At 32.1% G+C, this 22,190-nt stretch overlaps 1 protein-coding gene across 2 annotated transcripts in view; it reads left to right on the top strand.

Moving 5' to 3' along the window:
• The window catches only part of LOC111691365, a 35,752-nt gene extending 14,063 nt beyond the window's left edge, over nt 1-21,689 (top strand). Inside the window, exons 3-6 of one of the 2 annotated variants that reach the window (XM_023454058.1) lie at nt 18,566-18,622; nt 19,503-19,769; nt 19,905-20,023; nt 20,114-21,689. In XM_023454058.1, coding sequence (XP_023309826.1) covers nt 18,566-18,622; nt 19,503-19,769; nt 19,905-20,023; nt 20,114-20,127 — 457 coding nt within the window. In that variant the 3' untranslated portion in view covers nt 20,128-21,689. Of the gene's footprint in view, nt 1-18,565; nt 18,623-19,502; nt 19,770-19,904 lie in introns of both variants that reach the window. The other variant, XM_023454057.1, reaches the window with a different exon arrangement.
• Nucleotides 21,690-22,190: the final 501 nt, after the last annotated feature.

Here is a 22,190-nt window from a genome sequence, read left to right as displayed (position 1 = left end):
TTTTTATGCTCTTTCCGAATATCATATCGGAATTTCAAAAAAAGACATAGAGTGTTGTTTTCTAGACTTGCACAAAAAATTAACAATGTTTGCTGTCCAGACTTGAATTTTTTTTCTGTTATACATGCATACATGAAGTATCGTGAGTGTATTAACCCTACCAAATATGAACTCGTTATTTCATTCCCTACCAAAGTTATGACATAAAGCAGTTTTGACCAAAAATCATAAATCACCCTGTATCTCAATAAAGAATGGCCAAGGAGCTATTTCTACAGGTTAGGAAAGTCCCCATGGTTCATCGGCCGTTACGTGAGAGCGATAAAGTAAGTCATAGAAATCCGTGCGATAGAGAAAGATGGCTATAATGAAGGCATCTAATAGTCACCGCCAATTTCGCCCTTCCACAAATAAGAAGCGGAACTTATTTGTGGAAGGGCGAAATGGGCGGTGACTATTAGACACTTTCATTATAGCCATCTTTCTCTATCGCACGGATTCCTATTACTTTCTTTATCGCTCTCACGTAACGGCCGATGAACCATGGGGACTTTCCGACTCTGTATAGGCGATCCTAGTTACCCTAGATGTCCTCTATCTCCCATTAAGCTATGTCCCTCTCGTGATGCAACACCCTGTATATTTAAATTATTTATTAGGATAGCAATTTGTGCGCGTTACAAATTAATTCACCACAGGTACATAATTCATAGTATATGTATATATCAAAATGCTGACAACGATACACTGTTTAAAATAAATAAACAAGAAATAATTATCGGATGCCAGTTTAACCCATATTTTTATAACTTTAGGTGATGCCACATTCTCCGCAACTTGAATGAAGTGTAATAAACTGATTACTATTGTTGCGCCATCTAACAATATACACCAAGCACTATGGTGTATAGGTTTATTAAAAAATCGATCAGTTTGGCACCCACTAAATTTTCATATTATAACATCAAGAGTCATCTAGTGACTAACTGGGAATTTTTATCTATGCTCCGCAAAGTGGCATCCGTGTATTGGAGGCCGCTTTACCGCAATTTTAACATTATGGATGCAACATTACCTTTTACATATATATATTGTGGGTATATTGTGGCAATTTGCTCAATATTCTGCTTTGAAAACCTGAATCTCGCAATGGCCAATATAAAAATTGCCATGGAAAATAAAATAATAATATTAGATATTTATACTCTATTTTAAATAAGCAGTCATAAGATACATAAATTATAAATTTTCAATAATTGCTTCATCATGTGCAAGACAAAAATAATACCTTTTACTTAACCTATTAAAATTATTGACTTGACCAGATTCATTTAAAATGCGAATTTCCTGAGATATATTTCTTTCAGGTGATTTACATTATTTGTTCGCTCTTGATATACTCTATTCTTTAGAGTATTCCAAAAAAAAATCCATAGGGGTTAAGTCTGGACTTCGGGGAAGTCACAAAATTGTACCGTTAGCACCTGTCCAGTCAATATAAGTATTGCCTAGGTGCTGCTAAATGGCATTTGTTCTGTGTGTTGGAGCGCCGTCTTACTGTCAGACAATATTTTGCACATCAAGAGCATTTACCAAATTACATATTTCTCATCTGAGAAGTTTAATGTATTTCAGTCCATCAATGAAATAAAATGCTGGACCAATTTTGCATCTGAATAGAGATATATTGGTGTAGATTTTCTGACGCCCAGTGATGTGGATCCCTTCTATTAAAAACGCCACTTGTCGTAAAAGTGGCCTCATCAGTCCACAAGATAGAATCTAAGAAATTATAAAAACAAATAATAGCAATATCAAACACGATGGCAGTGGTAATAGTAGCAATAGTACTGTTGACTATGGTAATACTTAGTAATAGTACCTAATTGTAATAGTAACAGTAGAAGTAGTAATAGTTGTTGCTGAGGCAATGTAATAGTGTCAATAGCAGCATTACGAACCTATAAATTCTGCATTTTGTAAATGTCTGTCTAGCATTATTTGGCAAGAGTCATTTCCATATAATTTTTGTACCAAGCGATAATATGGTTTATATATTTTGTTTACTTTCAATACTCTCTGAATCGAACTCCAGGATATTTCCAAATACCTTGAAGCATCTTGAATCGAATGTTTCGGGTTTTCTTGAAAGCAAAGTAAAATCATTTCTTGCATATTTTCTGTTATAACATTGTGGGGTTTATTTATTTTTTCCTTATTTTTTACCGTACCGGTATTTCTCCATTTGATGTAGATATATCTGATATATATTTTATGAGGTATACGTCTTGCGGGGAATCTTCGTGCAGACTTGCGTCTAGTGCGCATGGCATTCTTCTCACAAGAAAGATAATGTTCAACAATATCACTTTTTTCATCAACACTATAAAAGTTATACGCCATTTTCAAAGGAGTATGGAAAATAGTGTTACATGTGTCAAATTTTCGGTTCTATGAAAACATATTTATTCTACATAACGATTTTGATATTAATTATTCATGGCGAGATTCAGTCTTTCAAAGCAGAATATTGAGCAAATTATTATGTAAACCTACAACATATATACATTGTTGGAATCAGGAAGAGGCAAAGATTCCGAAAATAGAATAATATATAGGGTGTTCCATTTAAAAAAATATAAGTTTGGTTCATATCTTTGGAACGTCCTGTATAATTTCTATTTTCATAAACTCATGAAACTCACAGAAACATTCTCTACAACTTTTATATTAACTATTTTTGTCTAACTCAAAAAATAAAAAATTTAAGGGGGGTAAAATGTTATATGAATAACCCTGTACACTAGGGTGGAGTGAAAAATTTGTGTTTAAAATTTTAAGATTCCTGTACTATCAATCGATGATACGTAGTATTAGAAGTGTTCATGTAAAATTTCAGCTAAATATGTCAATATATTAAGGTGGCGCATTAGGTTTGAATTTTAGAAGAAAAATAATTTTTGGCTTACAAACAGAACTTTATTTACGACTATATTGCTATCTTTACTACAATATTGATACTTAACATTATTAAAGGAATTAATAACTATGAAAAATACGTTGAAAAATATCACAAAAATATGTTTTAATGTCCTAAATCGGAAGTTCCAGCACCACCTTTTTGACGAAAAAAGGAAAAGTGGTATGTCTTGCATGGCTTTTATGCTCATACGAATAAAACCATCTCTTGCTTCTGGTCTCCAAAACTCTGTTACGAGCTTCACGCACCTCTGCCTGAGTGTGACAATGATACTTTTCAATTTCAAGCAAAGTACGTCCTGAGAAGATATTTGAAATTTCTGTGTAGGTGTATTTCATTGTTATTGGAGGTTCCGTTATATTTTCTTTCTCCCAATCTATTAAATCATATTAATTAGGCGCATCAACCTTAAGTTCTAGAAATTGGAATTAGCAAATTTTCTTCCCTTTGCACTGATTTCTTGCCTTTAAAACTCTCTGAACAGCCACTTCCCTTACATGTGACTCATCATATTCTAACAGCCAGCAACACATTTTCTGAGTGTGCAAAGAAGGTATTTCTTTGAATAGTTTTTAAGACAATGCTCTTCAGGTCATCTCGCAAATACAAACACCCTTCAACAATGTTAAATACATGTATCGCACCTTATTTACAAGACGATTTTGTCTTGATATCAGGTTAGAGCGTAAACTTTCATGATAAAAGTGGCTAGTTCCTTCGAATTTTTTGTCGGTTTAGCTGTTCAAATATATAAACGAAGAATCCTGTTTGCGAAAGTCAACCATCGAGAATGTGCTAGTTTTCCTGGGTCTTTGTTAGCCAAGTTTGATGAGACCCCGTACCAACAGAAATTGCGGAACACATCTGATACAGGTATTTTTGATCGGTGCTTGTCCAGATCCAGCAATTCTATGGGAATGGATTCAAATGCTTTTACTTTCAGGTCGAGACACTTGTCAATCCTTTTTCCTATGATGCCAGAAAAACTATTAGGGCCTGTTGTAGTGCCGTCGAGACTGGAGAACAAATGACGGAGTGGCAATTCATTTGCGTGTTTGTTACACACACAAACCATCGTAAAGGACGATTCAAGTGTTTTTCTAGTAAAAAAATGACTCCATTTTTGTGTCTCGTGTTTACAGCGGTGCCATCGCAGTCAATTGCCACCAAAGAAGAATGAAATTTGAATCTCAATTCAAGAAAGTTGACAATATTATTCATAATTGCCTTCCCCGAATCAATAGAAAGATGACCGATGTATTCAGAATCTGGCTCTGATATAATTGAAATAAGTTCTTCAGTAATAGTCTTCCGATGTGATGTATTGTCAGTAATAAGGTCCGTTTATATCTACAGACACAGTGCGTTTCAGACAAGTACCGTGGCAGACACGGACAGACACCATATATTTACATCTAACGTGCCATGTCAGACATCAACAGACACCATCGTCGGCATCGGACGCGGCCGTTCTCACCGGCAGTTACTAAATACTCATAGCTAATAGGAAAAGCACGTTTATTTTTGTTGAAAATGTTTAGACACTTGTCTGTGGAAGATTTATCAATAATTGCATTGTTACTAGAAGAAGAAGACCGGGATAAAATTAAAAAAGAGCAAAACGCATGGCCGTTCATCCTATGCTCAAGAAGAGAAAATTAGAAGGAGAATATTGGACACTGTTTAAAGAACTTATTGACGATGAAGAAAAATTTTTCGTTATCCATTGCAAAAAGAAAACAAAACACGTCTATATGGTCCCGATACTCTAGTTACACTGTCCGGCAAGCAGCCACAGACACGTATAGACATGAACCGCGCAGACAAAATATTCTTTCCGAGAGTATTGGTCGGGCACGACCCGTGTCTGTCGGCGTCTGCGTGGCCGTGTTACGATAGATATAAATACGTTGATACACACTCTATAGAATAATATTATTTTGTCTGCCACGACACGTGTCTGACACGCTCGATGTCTGTAGATATAAACGAACCTTTAGTCATGACTATTGTTTATGACAAAGAGTTATGAAATTACCAGTGGCGAAACTATAGGGTGGCAGGGCTGGCAAAATGCTACGGGCCCCCGACCCAAGAGGGCCCCGGCCCAAGAAGCCGCAAGCTCAGAAATAATTTTTTAACATTGTACCTGAGTATTTTATTTTACTTGAAAAGTATTTTAAAATTTTTTTTAAGTATCTGCTTAAAATCCATTAAAGTGAGATAACTAAATACCATAATACAATTTCAAGTTAATCGTTAAGCATTTCAACACATCCTAAACAAAAAGATGTTGACCAATTTTGGAACGCATCCATTGGTTTCTACATTTTTTGTCGCGGTACGTTGGCAGCGCGGGTGAGCATTGACTGTTGGGGAATTCCCTCATTTTGTTAACCAAGAAAGTACCTACTTTTTTCGTGGCGCTGCCGCTGGGGCGAGCTAGCAAGACTGTTAGGGGAATCCCGGATTTACTATTTTTTATTTACGGAGGGCTCTACTGACTGCGCATTCTTTGTGTGATTGTTTTGACAATTGGTCATTTGTATCTTTAATTTTTCGTATTTGTTGTTTTATTGAACCTGCAAATGGTGGCAAAATAAAGTTGATTGTGAAAGTTAGATATTAAAATGTCTAGTTCCAGAAAATATTTAAGTGGGAGCGAAAAATGTAAGAGAAAGAGGGATACTGAAGAAAAAAATAAAAAGTTACCTAAAATTAGTCAGTACTTGAAGAATGATGACTTTAATAATGAAAACGTGAGTGAACACTGCTCCAAAAGTGAAGAATTGGACCTTACTAAAAGTATACCAGAATTACCAGATGCAGCACCCGACACCAGTGTCTATCCAGATCCAGAACAACCACAACAAGGTACTAGCAAAAATCAAAGAGAATTATATTTTAGCGTGAACAATATTGTATCTTCGCCATATGTTACTGATAAGGGTAATTTTAAAGAGCTAACTGATCAAGTGAAAAGGTTCGTGATTGAAAACGGACATTGTAAACTTAAGGGCCCTTTCTTAAAATATAGTGACAATAGATCTTTTCTAGAAAAACATTACTATATTGTTTCCTAGTCTGGCGTGAAACTTGAACGTACATGGCTATCTTTAATACTTCAGAAGGCATATTGTGAACCGTGTTGGTTATTCGCAAATCGGGCATCTAAAAAAATACAAAATGTTTGGATGGAGGGCCATGACGACTGAAAACATATTGTAGACGCCATAGAAAGACACGAGACATCGAACATTCATCTGGATTCTTGTCTTACGTGTGGCGGCTACATGGAACACTCGATGAAGAACAAGAGGCCATGATCTAAAAAGAAAAATCTTTTTGGCGCCAAGTACTTTCTAGACTCATTGATGTTACTCTGACACTTTCAACATGTAATTTAACCTTTCGTGACCACAGGGAAAACGCATATAGCAATGATCCAAGCTCCCAAGGAAACTTTTTGAGTATTATTGAGTTATTAGGAAAATACGACTCGATTTTACAAGAATTGTTAAGTAAACCAAAGGGCCAGATAAAATACTTAAGTCCAAAAATAAAAAATGAGCTAATTTCTGTCCTGGTTCTAAAAGTAGAAAATGCACTCATAAATGAAATAAATGTCACACCATTCTACTCTATCATATTCGATACAACTCAAGATATTTCAAAAATTGATCAAATGTGTGAACTTTACCGTTATTGTATGATCGAAAAAGATGGTAATGGGATCCCAAAGGCACTCGTCATTAAAGAGACATTTTTAGGATTTCATGAAGTTAAGGATCAAACTGCCTTAGCAATGTCCAAGCAAATTATTAAATCCATAAATGACAAAAATATTCCTCTAAATAAGTGTCGATGACAAGGATATGATGGTGCTAACACAATGAAAGGGACTTATGGTGGAGTTCAAAAACTCATAAAAGATGTCGAGCCAAATGCCATATATGTTCACTGTGCTGCTCATAACTTAAATCTAATACTCAATGATGCAGTGAGAGAGGTTATTGATATGCAATTTTTTTTTGATACAGTTTGTAATATAAGTATGGTTGCTTAGGTGATAGAGTTTTGTTATGCTAGAAAGCCATGAGTTGATATGTCATGTTTATGTAAGAACCTGATAAGTTTTGGAAATAAAGTAAACTATTTGATGCCTCTCGCTTTATTAACATTTATCACAAGAATAATACACAGTTCAACAAATGTATAATTTTTTTGGGCATAGCATCAAAAGATGGAATATTTTATCAAGTTTTATATCTAATAAAGAAAGGGAGTCTTCAATTTCAATAACATTAAAAACATTAAGTAAACCCTACTAGATGGGCAGGACGTTATGATGCTGTTTGCATTAAAAGTTCGGTTTGTTGCAGTCCAAAAAGCGCTAACGAAAACACTGTTAAAGTTTCACTCAAGAAGAAGATCGAAAACTACAATTTTATTATGTTATTGGTTTTCCATTGCAAAATTCTACAAACTACCGATGCAGCCTCTAAAGCACTTTAGTCTAAAGCCACCGATCTTTCAAATGCCTTAAAACGTTTGAAAATTTGTCTAGAAGAATTGAAAAGGTATCGACATGAATTTGTAAATTTAAAAATGGAAGCAAATAGTGTAGCAGAAAAATGGTCCATCACCCCTGAATTTTCTAAAACTCGTCATAGGAAGGTAAAACGCCATTTTGACGAACTTTAAGATGAGCGTCTCCAAGATCCGGAAAGTTTGTTCAAAATGAACATATTTTATCGAGTATTGGACATCATTATTAATCAACTGGAATTACGTTTCCTTCCGATGAATGTAATTGTTTCCAATTTCAGTGTTTTGCAGCCTTCAACTTTACAAATTTTAAATGACACTGATCTATTAAAAAAAGCTCTAGAATTTGTTGATATATTATAAAAAAAGACATATCTGAATCATTATTGCCAGGGAAATTCTCAGTTTTCCTCCACTTTCAGAAACGAAATAGAAAAGTCTTCGTGTATTAGAGACCTTGCTGATTTATTAATAATAAAGAATCATTTTATGTCCTGCAGCTTTCCTGAAGTATGCACTGCATTAATGTTATTTGTTACAATTCTTGTGACTACAGCTAGTGCTGAACCATCACTTTCAAAACTAAAATTAATAAAAACATATTTAAGAAACTCTATGGGACAAGACAGGTTAAGTAACTTGGCTATTCTGTCTAGCCAAGTTAGCTCTGTCTATTGAAAATTCTATGGCCCGATCTTTAAACTTTGATGATGTTATAGACACTTTTGCGGAACAGATAGCTCGAAGAAAAGATTTTTCTTAATAAATATCTTATTGAAATTAAATTGTTATATCATTGTAAATGTATAAACCCATGCTCTTGAAAATAAAATTGTTATTAGTGTTGGATAATTACTTAAGTGGTTTATTAAAATTAAACTAAGTACAACGTGATGATTTTTACTGATAGGGCCCCAACAAAAGAATTTGCCAGGGGCCCTAGATGGTATAGTTACGCCACTGGAAATTACTTCAATTTTGCGGGTACAATTTAGAACTGAAAATGTAAGGTTTTTGTAAACTACCCTCATGGTGCGCCACCTGAAAATAAAGTCGTAGATTTTTGTTTTTTTGTAAGAATGAAGCTTTCCTATCGGATCATTGATTAACGATAGAGGAGATATAAAAAAATTAATTTTGTTTATTTTTGCTTGTTTCGCTCCACCCTACTGTACACTGCGGTTTATTGAAAACTTGAATATATTTTTAAAGGGAGGCGGGTACATGTAAAACGGTCTGCAGGCGCCATGGTGCCCACGGGCATAGAGTTGGGGCCCCTGATCTATATAATCAAAAGCCTTGGAAAGGTCAAGCAAAATGTCTAGGTCTCTTTCCTCAAGGCTTTGAATTATTTCATTAATAAAGCTATATTGATTGACCTTTTCTTTAAGGAGGTTCAATACCGAAAAAAAAAAATGGTAAGAAAGTTTTCAAAGCAATTGACTTAATAAATGCGCAAACAGCCTCATTTAAAAATATTAGATCGATTGGCAATGTAGTTTTTTTGAAAAATTATATTAAAGATTATGCTCTTATTGGAGTTGGGGAAAAAACTTTAATCAAACGTGAATATTACTCTTAAAAATGGTTAGGATCGGGAAAATAAAATTGTAATTAAAGAATTACATATTTCTAAACATTTTAAAACAATAAAAATATACCTACACTTACAATGTAATTATTGAGATAATGGAAAGAATTTTAACAAATATCTGATTCAATGAATGGAAATATGGCCACGCTGTACGCTGTATTTAACGCTTCCACTGACATGCTATATTTGACTAGCTTGATTAGTATAAAATTATTAGTATAGTAATTAAAATTATTAGTTAGTATAAATAAATTTGTCGTTATCTAATGCAATATAATAGCAATTTGAAACAAAAATTGAACTTTCATTTTTTTCAATTATTATAAATTAAAATTATACATTTTATAACAATTTTTTACTTAAATAACCCACAATCCTATTTTTTTATTCTTTATTATTTGAGCTTTTCCTTTTACTCTTTGCTCGAGTAAATCAATCACGTTTTTTGCTTTTTTGGTACTTGCTTAATAATAACTCGTTTAATAATAAATAGCAGCATAGGCTATTCTTTTTAACAAACTTCTACAAGAGGATTTAAACTTTTTATATAAATTTGACTATTTTTTTCTTTAACCATCTATAAGAGAATTAAACCTTTTTGTATTTTGAATTAAATCATCATATGAAATAAACTTATTAACTAATTTTTCCATCACATCACACATGGCTTCATGTGCATTTTTGGTTTACAAATTCATTAACTCTAATTTAGTTAATTCATTAAAAGTGCCTTTTTCTTTTCTATCCGGAAAACTCTGAATAAATGGAAGCTATCAGTAACTACTACAACAACTTTGCTGAATTCATGTTTATGTTAAAGAACCTGTTTACGTACTAAGCATACTTGAGCCAACTTTTACCACCACTCGACACTGATATGCAACATTGCCAGATTTCACTCATAGCTTTACAAGCTCTTGATGAATAAATAGACACTTTTATTCAAATAGAGTTCATTGCCGTATAATAAACACGAAAAAAAAATATTTGAGCTAATATGTATTGTATAAATTTCATTCATAAAAAGCATACTTAGTTTGCTTGAATTAATTTATGTAAGGTTGGTACTGCAACTAGACTCCCATTTATAAGCATAGGCGTACCCCGCGTTCCGCATACCCCACCAAAGATCTATCGAACCTCGTTAAATAAACATGTTGGTTCTCTGAGAACAAACCATGTGTCTTGAAGCTATAGCAGATTAAAAAATTATAAAAAACCAGATTGGTCTATAATTTGATAATACATCAACATTTGCTTTCTTTAAAATTGGTTTCACCATAGCCCATTTAAAGTTTTTTATAGGTAAAATACCCACCAGAAAAGATAAATTTATTAGGTACCTTCAAGGTACCTGCAAGGTGCAATGGAAATATACAATACTTTCAATTAACTTAATATCGGGTATTTCATCTCTGTTTGGTTTACACTTTCCTATCCATGGTTCATGTTCGAAAAGAGTATTGGAATGTCGGTTTGATCCAATTTATTCCATATTTCAAGAATACGTCCCATGTTATTAGGTCCTTTCAGATAATCTCTTAATTGTCTTCCAATGGCGGCCTTAGGGCAATCGCCCGGGGCCTCGCTCTTGCAGGGACCTCGCGTAACAACCATAGATTACAGAGAGTTAGAGAGAGTGGTAGAGTAGTTTCAAAATCTCATGAGCCGCGAAATGCGCGAAAGGCGTGGCTTATCCGCATAATTCTTCTAATAAGCACGTTGTGAAAACATTGACTCAGAATTAGACAACGTGCCTCATTACAACCAGAAATGAACTAAGGCGCTTGGGCATCAATAAAATCAACTGGCGAACGTTCGTTATATATATTTTTGTTTAAATTAAAATAATAAAGAATAGGGCATTTTATTATGATATTTGTCGGATCAAAGGCTTATTTATGCTACGAGAGCTCAAGATAGACTGTGAATAATAGATGTAATGTTTTTAGGACGTAGAATAATTTAGGCGACGGTCGGAATTATGTTTCTGCGCATATGAAGGTCAAAGCTCATAAGATTTTGAAACAACCCGAGTAAAAAAAGTTTATATTTAAAACTTTATCGTTAGCTATTAGTTATATAGGTATATGACAATAAAATAAAGTTTGTTAATTCATAGCAAATATATTAATACTTAATAAGTAATAATAGGTGCCTAAATTATATTTCTCATTTAGATTTATTTAATGACCGATATCAAAATCAATTAATTTATCAGTGGATAATAATATTTTTTATAATTTAACTGTAAAACATAATTGAATAAGTTCATGTATAATTTTTTTTTAAACAAGCTTCTATATACTAATTTTATTTTCATATTTTTCTCAGCAAAACCTTACATTTGATGCCCATATCATAGGGATGCATAAAAAATAACTGGTCCGCCATCTTTGGGAGTCCGCTATATTGGATTTAGAATGACGTCACTTAGCTAACCATGCATTGTTATTCAAACTAAACGTATATGCAAAATTTCAGCTCAATCGGTTGGGAATAACTGTGTTAAGGTTCAGTTGCAAAATTTGACCCATACTAACAAGGCAAGGTAAATAAAAGCTTGTAAAAATATGTTTGAATCTTGTACCTTATTTTATCATTATTAAAAATTTGTCATCTTTGTATTTGTTAACTTTTAAAAATCTATTAATATTTCAAAACTCAAAATTTATAACAAGCGTCTCACAAAGATCTGCTCTCCGGGGCCTCGTAAAGATCTACCGCCTGGGGCTCGCAACGTCTGTCGCCCGGAACCTCGCAATTGTTAAGTCCGTCCCTATTTCCAATCATATTCTTAAAAAAAAATTAAACCATATGATACAACATGCCTTATAAAACAACTTAAGCAAATATTCATTATAATATTTATAATTTTTATCTTACATAATGTAAGTTTTTTCATTCAGCAAATATATGTCTTTAATTATTTACTTTAACATTTTAGTCTCTCTTTTGATGACTGCTGTTTGAACTGTGGTTTCCAACTATGCCATTGTTCTTCAACCTCAGCAGTAGCAATCTCTTCACTTTCCTTTGACCTTATACAGAGTGGGCCATTACTGTGAGAAAGTAAATTAACTCCCTTGTTATTCGTAATATAGAAAAAAGTTTATATAAAAGTTGTACAGAATCAAAAAACCTAAAGGACAAAATTAATTTGAAACACACTGGGCTATGAGTAAAAACAGGACACGCCAAATATTACATTTTTCAAATGGAACACCCTGTACATTTTTAACATATGGATTTCTGAGAAAATTCTATATATGATAATATAAACAGTTTAACATTTTAGTGCGGAGTTGCTAAGTTATGTAGAAAATTCTTCGAATTGTGGAAAAAACATAACCTCGAAGAAGTTGCATTAACTTCCAATTACTAACACTTGAAGCAAAAATATTTGATAGAGTTATAGGCAAATGTTAGGTAAAGACTCCTGTATTAGCTAAAATCGATATTTTATAAGGGCATTTTTTATAATATAATATGATCATTTTAAGAAAGTTCAAACTTGATTTTCTAAAATATTTCAGATGAAACATCCTGTATTGTTCTATTTTATTCGCATATCAGGGGCCCTATTCTCCAAGTCGCACGTTAAAATGACTACTTGTCGCATGTGAACCTCATCGTGTGCGAAGAATCGTTTTGTGGATCGTGCACCATCTGAGTTTGCTTATGAACCCATATTCTGGAACGTCATGTGCGACGCGCAAAATATGTGGATGTCGTAGATAGAACAATACGATTTTAGGGATATTATTCACACATATCATTTGACAGTTGACGTGGTTGACGTTCAGAAGCAGGTATTTATGTGTAATTGGAGTTTTAAGTCTGATTGAATTAGTTATTAGTGTATTTGCTAGTCTTTACACGAAATGTTATGTGAACAAGAAAAGAAACATCGGTGTACAGGGTACTCTTCAGAGCAAAGGCTTGCCCTTATTGAATTTATGAGAGCCCATCCAGCCCTAATGAAAGGCAAGTTTACATCAAGTTTTACTTTTAAAGCAGCACAAAAACTATGGCAAGAAGTAACCGATTTGCTAAACGCTATACCAGGGTAAAAAAAAATTGGCAACAGTGGAGAAAGGTAAATAAATTATGTCATTGTGTAAGGATACAATTTAAAACAGTTATAATAATTTAACAGGCATGACAAGATATTAGGACTAAAATAAAGAAGAAAACTTCAAATGAAAAGAGACATTCAGGGGGTACAGGAGGTGGACTGCCACTTCCTCCTGATCATAAACTATTTAGTTGGTGCTCGAATTAATTAGTGCAACATCAATAACCGGCCATGAACAAATTGAGGAGTCGGTTGCTGACAACATTGAGTTTGTAGAAAAGGATTCTGGATTAGAATGTGAAAAAACAACTGTGGTTACCGAAGACAACATAATTTTATTTGAAATGATAGGAGAAAACCGAGATACAGGTGACAGTGAAATGGTTATCCATTTAGAAACCAACAGTGATTTAAAAAATTCTGTAGAAAATGGTAGCATGAATAAGGATACACCAAAGTCGCACACTGCATCAATGGTAACTCCAAAAAAGAATCGTGACTCTGCAACAAAGGACAAAAAATCTTCAACAAAGGACAGGAGAACTGTGGCACAGAAGAGGTTACAATCAACAGTTACTTCAACAGAAAATTTGAGTGCAGCATGTGCTCATCGCAATAATATCTTAGAGCAATATTACAAAGACAAAATTAAAGTTGCTAAAGCTCACGCCAATGCTCTACAAAGAATTGCTTCCGCTTTAGAAATAATTGCTGGCAAACGCAGAAATATACAAAAACGTAGACGTCTGCGCCAGTAACTCGTTAGGTATTACTTTTCGTGCTCCTTCACAAGTATTATTAAGCTTTATATAAATATTTTTGTTTCCTGTTTCAATATTAATTTATTTTTGTCAAATATTTTTGTATCTTATAAGATGGACTGCTCAATTACAATAATAAAGTTGAATTTTTGACATCAATTTACTTAGCACGCAGAAGAGTAACTGATTATTGCTCTTCTATAGGCAGCGTTTATAGGTTAGAAAACCGACGCGAACGATACAACGAATGGTCAAACCCACTCAATGCATCACATGCGGTAGCCAAATTGTATTCGAAGCCACGTGTGCATTCAAGAATGCGACTTTCTCAATCACAAGTGTTCGTACACGATAAATCTGTCAATCGCATGCGACCGTACTATCGCATGGTTTGGAGAATAGGCGCCCTGTCCACTTCAACTTTTATTAAGCATGTACTACACCTAAAATTGTTAATTTTTAAGATATAGCAACATTTCTGGAAAACCTAATTTTTATTATTTTTGGTCGCACGAAATGGCTTTGGAAAAAACTATCACATTGTGTCAACTTGTCAGTTCATAATTTATCATTCCATTTTGAGTTAATTTTATTAGGTAGTTAATATTTATTTGTGATATTCTATAAAATAATAAAAATTAAGTTTTTTCAGAAATGTTGCTATATCTTAAAAACTAACAATTTTAGATATAGAACATGCTTAATAAAAGTTGAAGTGGACCCATATGTGAATAAAATAGAACAATAAAATACAGGCTGTTCCATTTGAAAAATTTTAGAAAAGCAAGTTTAAACTTTATAAAAATGATCGTATTATAAAAAATGCCATGTATAAAATATCGATATTAGCTAATTAGGAGCCTTTGTCTAACATTTGCCTATAACTCTATCTAATTATTATTTTGTTCCAAGTGTTAGTAGCTGAATGTTAATACTTCTTCAGTCATGTTTTTTCCAAAATTCGAAGAATTTTCTACATAACTGGGCAACCGCACTAAAATGATAAACTGTTTATATTGCCATATACAGGGTGTTTCATAATGATGTGCAAATATTTTAAGGTGTATAGAAAATAATTTTAGGGGGGGGGTTCTTCCTATATTTTTTTTTATTTGAGCCCCCCTAAGAAAATATTCAAATCTCAAAATGGCCGAAAAAATTAGCTTATTTTTTTTCACGAAAATGTTTTAACTGAGAAATTTGAATTTTGGTACACGTTAACAACTAGTTGAATGGTATTTTTTGGTAGTCTTTTTTTCTGGTTTATGTCTTTGAATGAAAGAAATTAGCACCCCTTGATTTTATTTCTCACAACTTTTTTCTACGTTAGCCACTTCCAACAGGAAAAATAGCTTTTAATAGTACATTTCATTTAGAAACTTTTTTTACTCTTCCCAGTTTTTCGTATACTTAATGGTTTACGAGTAAAAAAATAAATTATTTTTCCTTGCCGATTAGGTACACATAATTAGCACGAGTTACAAAAACCGATCGTCATTTTTGACATGATTTTTGCAAAAATTCTTTTTTTATCATAGGAAAAGCTAAGCAAATATGAACTAAAAATTTAATAAAAAAAATGAAAGCTAATTTTTTCCGTCATTTTGAGATTTGAATATTTTCTCAGGGGGGGCTCAAATTGAAAAGATGTAATGGAAGTACCCCCCTAAAACTAGTTTTTAAACACCTTAAAATATTTGCACATCGTTATGAAACACCCTGTATAGAATTTTCTTGTAAATCCATATGTGTAAAAATATACAAGTGTTCCATTTAAAAAATGTAAAATTTGACGTGTCCCGTTTTTACTCATCACCCTGTATGTATCAAATTAATGTTGTAGTTTAGGTTTCTTGATTCTGTGTAACTTTTATATAAACTTTTTTTCTGTATTATGAGTAACAAGGGAGTTATTTTACTTTCTCACACTAATGGCCCACCTTGTATGTGGCACAATTTCATCTAAAGTTCTTGTGTTCGAATTTACTATTTCTCAAAGAATTCATATTTTGACTGTTGAGGTTGAAGAACAGTGGTATGGTAGTTGGGAAACACAATTTAACCAGCTATTATCTAGGTTTCAATTTTCTTGAACTAAAAGATACCTAAGAATAATTTTTACAGGAACCTATGAGTTATTTCAACCCTTGAAATGTTAATGAAAACAAGAAAAATACATCTAGCTGAATGGTTGCCACGTCGTCCGTTTTTCTTCTCGATGTACTGAGACATATCGCTCTCTTATTCAGAAGAAACTCCGAAACTGGAGACTAAGCCCTTTATATGGTTTTATATCTGCTATTGGCATTCCTAATCCTTGCTTTTTATGATGAGTTGCTTCCCAATTCCAGGTCCCCCTCATCCTGATTGAAATTATTTTGATTTTTCAGGATTTCTATCACATCCCTATCTCCCTTAAAGTGTTGTAGATGGTATTAGTTTTGTGTTTCCCTAAGATGTAGTCTATCTTCTCAGTGCATCCTTGTATACATGACAGATACATTATTGCCAGAAAAGGTCGCTCACTCGATATTCCTATTCTTGTATCCATGTCCTCTAAGAGCAGATTGTAAGTGCTGTAGTTGCTGGTCTGTGCTCTTGCTTGTAGATGGCCAGTGCCAATATATTTTGTTTCTGGGTTCGGTGGTGATGTGATTCGGCAGGTATCTATCCACATGAATAGGGTTTCTGTAAACACTGTCATTTGCCGTTTGGTTTTTTCTTGAGAAGGATCTCTAGGAATGGCGGGCTACAATTTTGGTGTATTTCCATGGTGAAGTAATGTCTGGATGTATTTTATTGATATGTTTCAAGAATCCTATGTTGTTATATCCATGGAGATAATAATCGATAATTAAATCAGAATAGTATTGAAAATGTATCGGTGATGATTATTAAAATAATTAGTTACACAGAAATCGTTAGGAATGCACATATTTTACAAGAGAAAAAACTCTTAGAAAAGTTGTGTCTTTCTGACAAAATAAGCAATGAAGTTGCAAAAAAATAAGTAAATATAATTAGTAAATTTCTGCAAATATAATTACCATGGTTACTGTATCAAAAAGTGACATCTATACAGGATGATTCAGAACTTATCCAAAAAAAAATTTTTTTGATTGTATGTTACAAATACAATTTTGTTAAAAAAAATCAAAAGGGCCAGTTCAAAAATGATTTAAAAATACACTTTTGCACAGCACTGGAAACTGGTCCACTGTAAAACCTGACCTTGCGCAAGGCAAAGCATGCAGTCATAGACCGATACAGTCGCAAAGTGTAATAATAAATGAATAGACAAAAAATTGAAAGAATTTCTTTCCTAAGGAAAGAAATAAATAAAATTTTATAACCCCTTTATATCAACAAATTCTACTGCTTTTATCATTATTGTTATTATTAATTAATAAAATTATTTTGTGGTTTGAATTAATAAAATAATTTGACATACCTGATGTTACAACTGTTCAAAATTAGAGACTGCAGTAGCCCAGCGATGTAAGGGTTTTAAATACTACAACTTCAATAATTTTTTTCTTGGAAACTATAAGGACTACACAAATTTTTTACATGATTGACTTCATTTTTCACGACGCATCTATTCCCAAATTTTTCGGATAAGTTGTGAATCACACGAGTACTAGCATACCAAATTTTTTTCAAATCAAACAAAATATTTTGTAAAGCCCTAGGTATTGATAATGTACCGCAATCAACTATCATTTTAGGGCAAAGTCTCTATTGGCAACCTTGAAATATAACTTTGAATATTCAGTAAATTTTTACAAATTTAATTAATTTTCACATATTTTGAACAATTAATTATTTTTATCTATAACACAAATTTGAATAGTTTTTAATATAAATAGCACAAATTGACATCTGTCAAACTGCCATATTACGGCAAACAAGAACATTGATCTACTTGTTCAAAGTAGATACCATAATATTTTATTAACTTTGACGACTTCTAGCGGCTAAACAAAACAACTTTGCATAGAGGTAAATTTAATTAAATGATCTTTTTTGACCCCATGAATCTGTGTTAATTTCATGTACATGGAATATTGGGACACTTTCTATATTTTGGTTATAGAGGGTGTTTTTTAAGTACTTGTACAAATTTTAAAAGGTGAAACTTTGACTAATTTTAAGATAAAAAGTTTATATGAACTTGGTCCCTCAACAGATTGGTTCTTGAGATATAGAATGTCCAAAAACAATTTTTGTTTGGCATTTTGATTATATTTTTGTTCAATAACATGACGAATTTGAGGAAATTCAGGAAACTGGGAGTATTGATGATGAGAAACTCAGATATTTACTTAGTTTTTTGTTTAATGTTAGAGGGCGCCACATACAGTGTTGTACCTGGATTTAAATAACCATAACTTTTTTGTGTCGAAATGTATGTCATTTTTGACTATTCTCCATTCAATTTTACGTACGAAAGGTACTCTTGGTATTTGTTGCTGAAACCAACCGTTTTGTAAAAAACTGAGTTTAAAGTTTAACCTGCATTGGAATTTTATAAGTTGAATCATTAAGAATTTTTGAAAAATATAAATGTATATTTAACAAAATAACATATTATTTATTTACAGACAAATATCAATCGAAGAACCCATTGTCCCAGCTTCTACACCAAGAAAGAGGAAAAGGTAAGCAGAAGTTTTTCTTGTGTTAGAGTAGAATTAAAGATAGAGGAATGTGCACTCACAAATTTGAGAATTTTGAAAATCATTGAAATATTTGTATTTGATTGAATATTTTGAAACGGCTTTACAAAATAGGCACAAAATTTTTTAGGAATATTCTTCATCAATTTTTTTTTCTTCTAAAGCACCCAATGAACTTTTTGTTAAATTTAATTAGAGTAAATCATACATAAATAAATTGTCTTATGATATTCTCAGGCCATATAGTACATCAACAAAAAAAAAGATACATTTTATATAAACTTCACGTTCACTTGTGGCCGCAGTGACCAATAAGGTCTTATGGTGGAAATTTCGAAAAAAAAGAAACGAAATAACTGAAAAACGAAGGAACTTTGTACTAAGGCAAAAGTCGATTTTCTGAACGACCTTAGGGTCCCCCATCCACGATTAAAAGGTTATCCATTATTTACCAGACACTCTGTAAAACAAGTACAATAAAAAATAACAGATAAGAATACAATTGAATATGAAACAACTTCTGTACACAAACATAAACAAACAAATGGCTATAAAAACTTGGGTTCCATATGAGGTTTCACACAGCCCATTTTTTTTGTAAATCTGTGTAAAACGTGTACTAGAAGATATTTAAAAAAATCTTTGTCAACTTCAAATTATTCCATCTTCTTGATCAGGAGTTAGAATTTACTCTTAGTTCACTTGAACTGTTTGTATTAATTTTCACCAAGGAATACTTTGGCAGTCAAATACATTTTAGTTTTAGAATGTATGTATTTGGTGGTTGATGTTATTACTTTGAACTAAATTGCAACTGAAACTTCAAATATATTCAAAATTTGCAAATGTTTGTATTTTGTAGAACTGATGATGAACTTATACAAATACCTCTTGAAGATAGGGCAGTAGGAGCACCTGAGGAAGTAACATATCCTGATCAAATAACAATTGTTGAACAGATTGCAGTTGCTAACCATGCAGCTGCACCTGAAGCAATAATTTCTCGTGAAGTAGAAACAATAGTTCAAGAACTTTCGGAACATATTCCAAGTGTTAGGACAGGAAATTTTGTTCTAAATAAACCCTTTTGTTACAGGGAAAGCCCATTACCAAGTGATTATAAAATAAGGTAAACAATATTATTTATTCATTATTTTATTTATTTATTTATCGAAAAACTAACATTACAGTAATATATTGAAACAATATTAATTCTTTTTATTTATTTTTTAATGTAATTTAATGTTCAAAAATATATTTTTAGACAACAAAGGATTATTGATATAGTTGCGAAATGGACTCAAGGCCCACTCTCGATTGAACACATCTGTGAAAAGCCTATTCATAGATTGCATATTGCCAGGGCTTTTTCTGATTTGCTCAGTAAGTATTTGATTTTATTTTATAAGATTAATTTTTTGTTTCAAATAACCTATACCCCTTACCTTTTAAACGTCTTTCTTTTACTTTCAGTGGCTCACCTTTAAGGGGTTGTAGCTCAGTTGCAAACATTTCTCCATCTATATTATAAACTTTATCACTTTTTTAGTTTTAGTTGTAGAATGTGAATTTCATTAAGGGTATTTTAGTAGGGCTTATTTTTAGTCAATTTAATTATATATTACGTAAAACCTAATAGTTTTCAGGAAACATTTTTTTAAACATATTTAAAGTTTTTAATTAAATGTAATATATTTTTTTTCGATTTAAAACGTAATGTTTCGGACAATCGGTTGCTTAATAAACATTGCTCATTTTCGTGCCCTCTATCACCCTTTTCAAGGAACGCATTTATTTCAGAAACACTGTATACGTTCTCAAATAGTCAGGCCCAATTATACAACAAACTTGGCCCATAACAAATTTAGTAAATATAATAGGATGTTTTTTAGTAGGAGGTACATAACTGGAAGTACACAATTTCCAATCTTAAAAATTATAAAAAAAAAATCTACAATATGATATTAAGAGGGCTATATGTCAGAGTACGCGTTGGCATTTACATTATGATTCTAAGGACCTGTTGTTGAGCTTGGTCAACACCCTTTTGCAGGATTTAAAAAATCTTCTTTAAGCTTTTTCTAACAGAAAAATATAAAAATTATGGATGGATTATTATCCGAAAATAGACTGACTCTTCCACAAGATTTGCAAAGTACGCTATGATATTTTTTTCATTTTTACAGTTGTAAAAACAATATTACGCAGTCTTCTGTTTAAAAGACTAATCTCTGATTAGCTCTACAAAATCCATCATATTAGAATGGAGAATAAAAGAACATAGTCTATTTTTCCCATCTTTATAAAAAAAAGGTTTGTCTATTACTCTTTCATCCTACTTTGGTTGTTTTTATATGCAAATGCTTACTAGCTTTCTCATTCTTACAGATCTCATAAAAATTTGCTTTAACTTGTAATATTAAAGTTAGTTCAAGAAAAAAATATTTGTGTAACTATTGGGTTCTATATATAATGTATATTAAACTGATTGTATATGTGTGAGAACTATTAATACAAATATGTCAACTTACCAGCAGCTTAGACTTTTTCTAAAGAAAGATATTTGCTCTCTGGAGTAAGACCTATCTGTTGAAAGATGAAAATTCTAAATGTCATTTCTATAAGACAATATTGTATAAAATACTCATTTTTTTTCGTATTTTATTATTAAAGATAATTGTGTATTATTAAAAAGGAGGTACAATTATTTAAAAAAAGGAGTGATATTCAGAGTTTCCCACTAAAAATTGACACTTTTTTTGGAGGAAACAATTGAACATTAGTATGCGATTTCTAGATGTAACTTGTTTTTTTTTAATGGAACAAACACCTCACATTTGTTTTAAATTTTTGAAATATGTAAATTTTCCTGATTTCTTCTCAGTTATTCTTATGTCCCTCAAGGTGTCGGATCTGAGTTTCCATGGCAGAGTATATCCACTTCTTCCATTCCTTTCTGCCTTGTTCTAGTCATTTTATCTCTGTCATCTTGTTTCTCCAATTTTTTCTATTTTCAATTTTTCTTTTCCTAGTATAGGATAATAGAATATTTCAGAAACTATATCAAAATAAAAATGCATTGTGTTGAAAAATTTTAAATTTTGTTTGAAATATCTCACATTTAAAAACATACTTAATTGATTATGAAATTTATTATAACATTATAAACGCACCATCTAAACTTGAATTTATCGGAAACGGTTTCATTAATTGAAATTAAATAATGGAAAAATAATTAGAAGAAGAAACACAATCTCTTAGGTAAAATGGGGAATTTGAAAAAATTTGGTAGTCCAGTTTAATGGTTGTGGTTTAAAAATACTTGTTCCAAATTTATGTAATCAACAACTGTAAATCAACAAAGCGAAATAATATGTAAAAAATAGCTCAAATTGAGGAGGGGTCTAGGTTGTTTTCTATTGCATCTAATTGCAATTAAGATGTACTGCAGCGAAAATACATAGTGTGTCGCCATTATTGCTGTTGGATCACAGTATATACAACAAGTTATAAGCTGTGATCAAATGCATTTGTGTGTTTTTTATGTTGA

Source organism: Anoplophora glabripennis, unplaced genomic scaffold, assembly GCF_000390285.2.
Source record: "Anoplophora glabripennis isolate ALB-LARVAE unplaced genomic scaffold, Agla_2.0 scaffold102, whole genome shotgun sequence".
Taxonomy (NCBI): domain Eukaryota; kingdom Metazoa; phylum Arthropoda; class Insecta; order Coleoptera; family Cerambycidae; genus Anoplophora; species Anoplophora glabripennis.
The sequence above is the reverse complement of the archived record's forward strand: the minus strand, read 5'-3'. Positions and strand labels throughout refer to the sequence as shown.